Source organism: Ananas comosus, linkage group 11, assembly GCF_001540865.1.
Source record: "Ananas comosus cultivar F153 linkage group 11, ASM154086v1, whole genome shotgun sequence".
In the NCBI taxonomy this organism is placed as follows: Eukaryota; Viridiplantae; Streptophyta; class Magnoliopsida; order Poales; family Bromeliaceae; genus Ananas; species Ananas comosus.
In genome coordinates, this window is record NC_033631.1 from 6,436,956 (window position 1) to 6,447,979 (window position 11,024).

The window sequence follows — 11,024 nt, forward strand, 5'->3', positions numbered from 1 at the left end:
TCTTGATCTCCTTCTTCTTCTCCTTCTTGTTCTTCCTCTTCTTTTCCTTCCTTTCCTTCTTTTTCTTCTTTCCTTTCTAGAGAGAGAGAGAGCAAGAGAGATATGAGAGGGAAATGGAGAGAAATGAGAGAAAGAGAAAGGGGAATGGGCTCATAAGCCCCTCTATTGTAACAATATCCAGTTTAGCCCCTCAACTTTTCATCTCTCAACCTGCCTTCACTAGGCATTCTGCACCCAGAGGGACCGGTCCCTGGTCGGGGAGACCGGTCCCCGGGAGCTCTCTTGCAGTATGGGGACTTTTCGCATATGGGAACCGGTCCTCCCTCGAGGGACCGGTCCTTGGGAGACCGGTCTTTCCTGAGAGACCGGTTCCCGAACGGGGAACTTTCAGGACTTAGCCAAATTTAGGCTTTCTCTCGCGGGTGTCGCGCACGGCGACCCATCCCCTCATCCAAGGACCGGTCGCATCGATCTCCTCTGTGACCATCAGCTACGGGGACCGGTCCTTCACTCCAGGGACCGGTCCCCGAGAAGGACTGGTCCTCGAGAGCAAAAATCTGCTGAATCCAGATTTTGCCTGTATGCTCTCGCGGACTCAACTCCAAAGCACTTTTTGTGTTTTCGACATTTTTAACTCCTACAATGGGTATTCTCTCGACAGTTAGTTGATCCTGGATGAAGTACAATTCTCGATTTTCGAGAATTCACTTCCTTACACAGAAGATGCACGGTGAGCTTCAAAAAGAATGTCTTCTTTAATTCCTGATTCCGCTGGTACACAAATCCGATCGTGGAAGCAAAACAGTCCTTTGTCATCCACATGAAAATCACCAGTGTAATCATCAACCATTTTAGCCCAAATCTTTTGCAATTCTACGTCGTAAACTTTCTTTTCTTTTATCCTTTTCAATAAAGTAGGTTGCACCACCAAAGTCATCAACCCCAAAGGTGTATCAGGAGCCACTACCTCCAACTCCAACCGTTTTATCTGTTCAATGAGCGGCGGTTGTGTGGCTACAAACATTGCCAAATTTTCTGTTGATTTCCGGCTCAGAGCATCCGCTACCACGTTAGCCTTGCCCGGGTGATAAAGAATCGTCAAGTCATAATCCTTGAGCAGCTCTAGCCATCTACGCTGTCTTAAGTTCAACTCATTCTGAGTGAAAGGTACTTTAAGCTCTTGTGATCCGTATACACTTCACACTGCTCGCCATATAGGTAATGACACCGTAACTTTAATGCAAAGATTACAGCCGCCAACTCTAAGTCGTGGGTAGGATAATTTCTTTCATAATCCTTCAACTGGCGAGAAGCATACGTGATCACATTTCCATCCTGCATTAAGACACATCCCAATCCATTAAAAGATGCATCGCTATAAATCACATACCCTACTCTAGCAACTGGCAATGTCAAGATCAGGGTGGTCGTCAATAGCTCCTTCAACTCTTGAAGGCTCCTCTCGGACGCATCATTCCATATGAACTTAGTGCCCTTGTGTATGAGCCGCGTGAGGGGAGTAGATAACTTAGCAAACCCCTCGACGAATCTCCGGTAGTAGCCGGCTAATCAAAGGAAGCTCCGAATCTCGGTGACACTAGTCGGTCTAGGTCAATCCTTGATAACTTCAATCTTTCTAGGATCCACGGCTATACCTGCTCCCGAAATCAAGTGCCCAAAAAATGCCATTTCTCGAAGCCAAAATTCGCATTTCCTCAACTTGGCAAAGAGCTCATTTTTTTGAAGTATTTGAAGTACCGGTCTCAAATGCTCTTCATGATCCTCGTCACTTTGGGAATAAACATATATGTCATCGATGAACACCACGACGAATCTATCTAGATAAGTCTTAAAGACACGATTCATTAAATCCATAAAAGCTGTTGGGGCATTAGTAAGTCCGAACGGCATGACAGTAAACTCATAATGTCCATACCGTATTCTAAAAGGCGTCTTCGATACATCCTCAGGCTTGATCTTTAACTGATGGTATCCCGACTGCAAGTCTATCTTGGAATATATCCTCGACCCTTGAAGCTGATCAAATAGGTCGTCAATCCTCGGCAATGGGTACTCGTTCTTGATCCGTCCACGCATAAGCGTAGTGATCCGTCCTTCTTCTTGACGAACAGTACCGGCGCTCCCCAAGGCGAAACACTCAGTCAGATGGAACCCTTATCCAACAAATCCTGCAATTGTGCCATCAGCTCTTTCAACTCAACCGGCGCTATCCTATAGAGTGCCTTTGAGTTTGGGGTAGTCCCGAGGACGAGATCTACCATAAACTCGATCTCCCTATCAGGTGGCATACCAAGTAGCTCTGCTGGAAACACATCACAAAACTCCCGTACTACCGGGATGTCCTCAATCCTAAGGGTATCATTACCCCTCAGCACAACACTAGCCAAAAAAGCTACACAACCCCTGCTAATCAGCTGCCTAGCTCGCGAAGAGCTAATCGCCATCACAAATAGCGAACTTTAACATCCCCTAAAATTCCTCCTGACCCGATTCTCTAAAGGTTACCGTTCGATTCTTACAATCGATAGTGGCAAAATACTTGGTAAGCCAATTCATACCCAAAACCACATCGAACTCTCAAGCTTATGGAATGCTAGCAAATCCACGGGCATAATTCAATCCCCTAACCGAACAGAGCAACTAGGGCAAAACTCTCGAATGTCCAAGATGTGGTTGGGTACAACAACACGTCCCGGATGCAACAAGGATACAAATGGGATGTCATGCAACTCGACAAACAGTCGATCTATGAATGAATGCGATGCACCGGTATCAAATAAAGCTCGAACTCTTATGCCATTTAATAAAACAATACCTCAGTCTGCCGCTTCCTCTGTCTGGGCTGTACATGTGCCCGCTCGGGGCCTGGCGTGACCCTCAGTCTGCCGCTGGACGAGTGGCCGCCCAGTCTGGTAGTGCGTCGATAGAGTCCCCTGACTAGGAGCCAGTGAAGCTGGTGCCGACACAGATGACGGCGCTGGTAGAGAACCCCTAGGGCAATCAGTCTGGACCTCCTAGCCACACAAATAGCACCTACTCCTACGTCGTGTGCACTGCAGTGGAGAGTGAGGACCACAGCAGATCACACAACGTGGAGCCTAGAGACGATCAAATCCTCCACGCTATGCGGACTAGCCACGCCCTCCCGACTGGCTCCTTGGGTGTCTCGACGGCCTCCTATAGTGCGTCTGACTCGCACCATCAGCCGTAGGTCTCTTACCTTTACCCTTGTCTAAGCCTTCTCTTTGCTCCTGCACATCCGCCGCGCCCCTCTCCACTATAAGCGCGCGGTTCACCACATCTAGATAGGTCTGCAAGTTAGATGACTGCACGAAGCGGAAAATCGACGGTCGGAGGACCATCTCAAAAATATGGGCCTTGTCTTCATCGTCCCGCACGACGAAAGGCACGTAATGCAAGAGTTGGGAGAACTCCTGCTCGTACTCGGCCATAGTCCGGTCTCCTTGGCACAAGTTGTGCAAATCCCGTTCCATTTGTCTCTTGACGCTCTCCGGGAAGTAAGCCGCCAGCAACAGCTCCTTAAACCGCTTCCATGTGATTGCTGATAGATCGATGTTGGAATTATCTTGGATATCCATCCACCAACGGTAGGCCTCGCCGTCAAGGTGGTGAGTGGCCAGCCAAACTTTGTCCCTCTTCTCGACAAAAGTGTCGTAGAACAACTTCTCCATATGCATCAACCACTTTTCTACGATCCAGTGTTCGGCTTTCTCTCCATCAAATATTCGAGGATTACACTTCCTGAACTCATTGAGGCGATCCATAAGGCGATCTCCCTCCTCCCCGGTAGCCATCATAGAAAAAACTACTCCTGTCGGGGGCACCTGAACTGGTAGTGCCGCTACAACCTCCTCCTGAGGCTCAATAACAGATGCAGCTCGAGAGGCACCGGGCACGAGGGACAGCGCCCTCGCTGTCACATCCTCCACCGGCGCTGGTGTTGTGGGATCCTAAGCCTCCCTAGTAGTTGACTGCTGAAGTAGTAAATCCTCTAGTCGCTTCATCTGCGCTTCCTGTCGGCGTGCCGCATCAGCTTGTTGCTGAGCCGCCGCCGCCTGCTGTGCCACCAAATTGGTAAGGACCGAAAGCTGGGTCCTCAACTCGCGGACCTCACTAGATCTGAAGGTAGCGGAGGTCTACACCTCCTCGTAGTTGGCCGCATTGTCCGCTCCAACAGACTTAGAGCGAGTCGTCGGCATTGTCACTACAACAATCATAAAAGCGTAAGTTAGTAAAACCCACGCTATCGCAACCCCACTCGAAGGAAAATAACACCCCAAATCATGCGAAAGTAATGAAGTATGCCTCACTACTAACTTCCGATATTACGTTGTCGGCCGCCAACGTAACTCTCCGCGAAGATAGAAGTTATACACTTTGATTAAATTCCAACATTTTAGAGTTGATTCAAAATCCAATCATAATACTTTCGCTTACAAGTCAAATAGACCCCGTCTCTCACGAGCCTATTTCCTATAGTCCAACCGGCCTAAGGTTCACTAGGCCCACTAAGACACAACCCTAGGCTCTGATACCAATATAATCTGTCACACCACGAGACCTAGTGGAAGCTCGCCCGGTGCGTGTCCAGACCCGCCATATGCCTACAACATATAAGGCATCTACAACAATATGATAAATAAAAAAAAAGCATAACAACTAATATGATATCAGAGCATAAAACAACTAGATCTCTAGAGACAAGAAGAAAATATAAGAGCGAAACATCTAACATAATCCATGAAGTAATAGGTACATCACGAGATCCACATAAATAAAACTAAATACAAAAGTGGTGGTCTCTATACATCAAGTACAAAATGTCTCTCTCTCCAGCTAAACAAAAGGAGAGATGAACCACCTAAAAGAAACACAGCACTATCTAGCTACAGGCGACTCCCTTGCCGCGATCCCTAGCATTTTCCGGTGCGGATGGCTCTGTAAACAAAAACATCAAACAAATAGAAATGAGAACTATTAGTCAATAGTTTCCAGTGGGTAAGCCACCGACCTCAGTGAAATACACCACTGGGTTACGGAGGCATAAGTAGTAACATGAAAATGAAATAAACAATATGTATATTAAACAAGTATTAATTCGCTAAGCTACTATGCCTCGAATTTGCATGATGTTTAACAAGTGGTGCTACTATTCTATCACGAATGAGTATGTCCAAAGAGTCCACAAATATGCACTAAGCATGTCCAAGAAATCAAACTGCTATACACTATCTAGTAGTGATTGTCACATTACATGTTTAAATGTCATTTTCCAATTTCAATTTGGGACCTACACATGTGTAGTCCGGCTCGTGCCGCCTAATGGCCCGTGGTAGTCCAACATTCCTCTACTCGGAATGAGCCTGTCCCACGTCGACCCAGTAGGCACCCAATCTCGGACGAGCGAGCTTATGTCGCGTAGGCCAACTCCGGAGTGCCGGCTTGTGGGGAGCGACCCTCACAAGTATGTGCGAATGAGCACAGTGGCAAACAAGCATGATCATCCATCTCGAGTCCACGGTCATCAAGTCTAAAGCATGGTATAAGTACTAATGAGCCAAAGATCCATCTCTATGTCATAGTGCAAAGGTTTAACCGTTTACTAAGTCAAATGCCATTTAATGACATTAATGTTCTCTATGTCTAGCACATGTCCTTTGTCCATAAGTATGTAAAAGCTTGTCATTTTACTAAATATAACACGATTCCAACATAATATAAAGATGCCACTTCACATGCAAGCCTACTATCCATTTCTCTCTCTACTACATAGAGGTTATAAAACATGATACATGACATATGTATTTTAGGCATTCCAAAATTCATATATGCTCTATCTAGCATGATTATGTATGATTTTCTATTTTACAATAAAGATAATAACATAGGAGGAGTTCACCAATTTCAGCGAGGTCAAACCTATTGGATACCCCTCGCAACCCCTTCGTTTGCAGAAACGGAGTTGTCCACAAGTCTCCTAACTACCTAACAAAAATTATAAGAGGGTTAGGGGCTTCGAACAAACACCCCACAATTTTCTCATAATCCAACCCATAAATAGGTAGAAAATTACCTTAAACAGTTGAAAACTCGTCCAAAATCCAAATAAAGGCTAGGATGCTTCTAATCCAACCTAAAAGAGAGTTCTATACTCTTCAATTTAACACCAAAGACTACAAATCAAAAACTCCCAAATAAAACCCTAGTTTTCCCAACACTAGGTTTCCTTCCAAAACCCAAGCATAAACCACAATCAAATATAGTAGAAAGGTTACTAACCTTTTTCCCAAGCTCCAAACCAAGCTAGAAGGTGCTAGGGTTGGAGATCCTTCCTCAAACAAGCTCCAATCCTCAATCTAAAGCTTCTCCAAGGTTCCAAGATCAACACCCAACAAAAAGGAGTAGAAAAGAGAGATCAACCCTAAGAAATCTCTCACAAAATAGAGAAAATCTAGAGAGAGGTAGAGGGGGAGGCTTACCTTCTCTTCTTTGGTTCAAAGCACAAAAGAACCCCTCATGGGGGTTGTCACGCCACGAGACCTGGCGAAGGCCCGCCCGGTGTGTGTCGAGACCCGGCATATGCCTACACATATAAGGCGTCTACAACAAAGAATAATTAAAACAATAATAACCAGCATTTAGAGATATCAGAGCATGAATTTAACTAGATTCTAAAGGCGCGTGGATAGATAAAAGAACTAAAAAACTAGCATAAACCATAAATAGATATATCAAGTTCCAAATATAAGAGCTAGATATACAAAAATGGTGGTTTCTACATAAGGTACAAACTCTCAACCTCTCCAAATAAAACAAAAAGAGAGATGAACCACCTTATTAGCGAAGCTCCTCACAACTAGCTAGAGGCAATACCATTGCCGCGATCCCGAGCCTCTTCCGGTGTGGAAGGCTCTGAAATAAAACAACAAATAGAGGACGTGAGAACAATTAAACAATAGTTCCCAGTGGGCAAACTGCTCACCTCAGCGAAATACTCCACTAGGCTAAAGAGGTATGTTAAGGATTTTATAGGTTGGCGAATTTCGTAAAGTTGGTTGGAGTCTTGAAGAGTTGATCGCAGAAGTTTTGAAGAAAAGATTTAAATTGAAGAAATAAGACTCATTCGGAAAGCTCGACACCTAAGGTATGAAGAAAAGATCATTTGTGGTGAAGATACCTAGTTAGAATAAGTTCAGAAGGCTTAGATGGTGTTAAAACTACTTTACTGAACTTTTCTGTGTTCAGGGACCGGTCTCAGAGTTCAAGAGACCGGTTCCACTAAGGTCCTCACTGCGTGAACCTTGATGCAACCGGTCCCCTGTGATGAGAGACCGGTTCCCGAACGTTGGTATTTCTGTCGCGCAGCAAGGGACCGGTCTCAAGCTTGAGAGATCGGTTCCCGAACGTTGTGATTTTGGTCACGCAGCGAGGGACCGGTTCCTCACTTGAGAGACCGGTCTCTCACAGACCGGTCTCCTCGAGAGGACCGGTCTCTGAGGACGACACAGGTTTTTAAAAAAGAGTTTTTGCAATCCTAGTCTACTTCTAAGTCTTCTAAACATATAAATAAGCTATGTGGGTCATCTAAAAGTTTAAGGCTTTGAATTTTTACTGATTCTAAACCCTAGAAACTTATTTTTCTTCGTTTCAATGCTTTGATTCACATAACGAGTTTCCAACAATCAACAATCGGCTTGATTCTTCGTTTTTACTCGATAACCCATACGAGAATCAAGTAGATGTTTGATTAAAGGTGAACCCTCATAGCTTATGGTATTCAAAGGTTAAATCATCACAAATCTTCGATTCTACAAGCTCCGGAAGGAGGTTCGACGCGTGGATCTCGCGTGAAGCCGAGGATTCGGTGGACGCTTCGAGGAATTGAGGCGTTGACGCTGCGAGGAGTTGCGGCAAGGTCAATTGGAGGATTCCTATCAATCGAGGACCGGCAAAGATCGTCATCTACGGGAAATCGGTAAATTGAGTCGTGAGTTTTGGTCAATATCACTTGTACTCATGTTTTCTTAGTGGATTTTCTTTGCGTGATTGGTCCCGTGGGTTTTTCACTCCGTTTTGGAGTTTTCCCACGTTAAATTCTGGGTGTGCTGTTTTCTTTTCCGCTATTTTGTTTTATTCGCATCGAGATTTTTGAGTTTGCCGTTTTTACACCTATTCACCCCCCTCTAGGTGTTACTTACCTTTTAGATCCTCGGGATCCATATCTCACAAGGTATAAGTAGAAGTATGAAACTAAAATATACAACATGTATGTTTAACAAGTATTAAAATGCTACGCTACTATGCCTCAAATTTAGCATGATATTAAACATGAAATGTTACTAGTCCATCATGTATGAGTATATCCAGAAAGAACACTAATATGTTCCAAATATGTCCAACAAATATACTACTATACAATAAGCAAGTATATCAAGCATACTACTATGCAAAAAGCAAGTCCACGAGTATACTATTACGCAATAAGCATGCCCAACCATTACCTACTATCAAGTAATAATTGCCACTTGTATGATTACATGTTAATTTTCATTTCCAATTAAGGACCTACACAAGGTAGTCCGGCTTGTGTTGGCTAATTGCCCGTGGTAGCTCCAACATTTCCACTCTAGGAATCAGTCTATCCCACCTGGCCCAGTAGGCTACCCAAAATCGCACGAGCGAGCATATGTCGCGAAGGCCAACTCCGGAGTACCGGCTTATGGGGAGCGACCCTCACAAGCATGTGCGAATGAGCACAAATGGCAAACAAGCATAGTCATCATCTCAAGAACTCGGTCATCATGTCTCCAACATGATAATATTTACTAGCAACCCAAAGGTCTAGTTCTATATTCCAATGTGAAGGTTTAACCATCCACTAAGTCCAATGCCACTTTATGACATTATAGTTTACCAAGCCCAAGCATAATCAAAGCTCAATGCCCCTTTATGACATTGTAGCTTACAAGTCCACGCATACTCCAAGTTCAATGCCACTTTATGATATTAGGTTTTCTACTATATTTAGCATATGTCCATGGTTCATAAGCAAGTAAGTGCATGCCATTTATCTACAAATAACATGATTTCAACGCATCATGAGAATACCATATACTAGCATGAGTACTATGCATAAATTTTCCTACTATATAGAGACGAAATCTCATGATACATAACATATGCCTTTTAAGTATTCTAAAATTCACAAATGCTCTATCTAGCATGAATATGCATGAATTTTTATTTTACAATAAAGAAAATAGCATAGGGGAAGTTCACCTATTTCGGTGAGGTCAAACCCACCAAGAACTCCTCTAATCCTTTTCGTTTGCGCAAACGAAGATGTCCACTAGTCTGCTAGCTTCCTAAAGAAAATTCTAAGAGGGTTAGACGAAACAAACGAACACCCAAAGTGTTCATCTTTAACCAACCCAAGAAAAGGGTCACAACTCACCTAAATGTTGGAAAAATTCTCTTAAATCCCAAATGGAGGCTAGAGCACTTCTAATCCAACATAAATGAATGTTCTAAACCAATCAAATAAGCTCCAAAAGATAGAAAACAAAAATCCCCAAATAAACCCTAGATTTCTCATTTCTAGGGTTTCATCCCAAAATCCACAAGAAACTTGATCTAAAGAGAAGATCTTAAGTACTAACCTCTTCCCAAGCTCCAAACCAAGCTTGAAAGGTGCTAGGGTTGAAGATCCTTCCTCTAACAAGCTCCAATCACCAATCCAAAGCTTCTCCAATGGTGAAAATCTAAGATAAAGCAAAAAGGAGCAAAGAGAGGAGATCAAACCAAGCAAAATCCTCAAGAAATGAGAGGAAATCAAGGAAGAGGAGTCCTACCTGGGCTCTCCACGGTTAGGGCTAAAAAGAGCTCTCTAAAGGCTGTGGGGGGGTTAAATAGAGTTGCTACAACTTCAAAAACACCCCTCAATAACGTGCAGTCTGCACCTGCACTCCGTACCGATACGCGGGAAAGAATACCGGTATCAGGCAGCAGACTGCGCAAATCCGAGCCTCGGGTTTGCGAGGAAACGCACTGGGTACCGGTACCAACCCGATGCAGTACCGGTACCAGATCCCCTTCCGGTACCAGGTCAGTGCAGTACCGGTACTCAGCCCTGCAGAGGCAAACCCAAGAGCAGCCCAATTTCCTGCACTTTAGAGGTTTGGTGCTAAGCTTTTAACCTCGCTCCTTGAGATGCAAGTCATAGGTCGGAACACAGTCTACGACCCTCCAGAATATCTGAAAAAACTCAAAACACAGATGAAACACTCGAACTTTGCAATTTGCTAAAGTTCAGTGTGTTACAGGGGTGTGGGATTATTTATAGTGTTGTAACAATCCCAAAAAGTGTCACGCCCCGGGACACAGCGGAAGCCCGCCCGGCACGTTCTCAAACCCGTCATATTTCTAAAATATATAAGGCGTCTACAATAAAACGATAAATAAAGCAATAATAGAAAAACATCTAGAAGTATCAGAGCAAAGTACAACTAGAATCTACAATAGAGAAATAAGCAAAAGACTAAAATCCACTAAAAGTAAACCATAAGGTAGTACATCTGAAATCCAAACACAAGTGCTAAGAGTAATACATAGGTGGTCTCTGTACATGGATACAAAACCTCTCTCTCTCAACAACAAACAATAAGAGAGAAAACCACCTAAGCAAAATGTAAATCCTTGTTATCTAGCTACGCGACCTCTTTGCCGCAATCCCGTGCCTCCACCGGTGCTGAAGGCTCTGAAAGAAAACCATGAAACAGAGGGCGTGATAACTATTAAATAATAGTTCCCAGTGGGTAATTACTGACTCCAGTGAAATGCGCCACTAGGCCCAAAAGCTGTAAGGGTAAGTACAAGTATGAGATGAACCATAAGCTACTAACATGAAAGCTTACTATAACATGATATCTCTACTTAGCATGAATTTGCATAAGTAATAAAGCTGCTGTAACATGAATGTCCAA

General features: G+C 43.9%; 1 protein-coding gene across 1 annotated transcript; it reads right to left on the reverse strand.

Annotated features, from left to right (window-relative positions):
• LOC109717114 lies at positions 713-3,836 on the reverse strand. Its single transcript, XM_020242791.1, has 5 exons — positions 3,242-3,836; positions 1,759-1,838; positions 1,252-1,335; positions 1,023-1,156; positions 713-902 (listed from the first exon to the last, which is right to left on the reverse strand). Exons 1-5 carry the CDS (start codon positions 3,834-3,836, stop codon positions 713-715), a joined length of 1,083 nt encoding a protein of 360 aa, XP_020098380.1.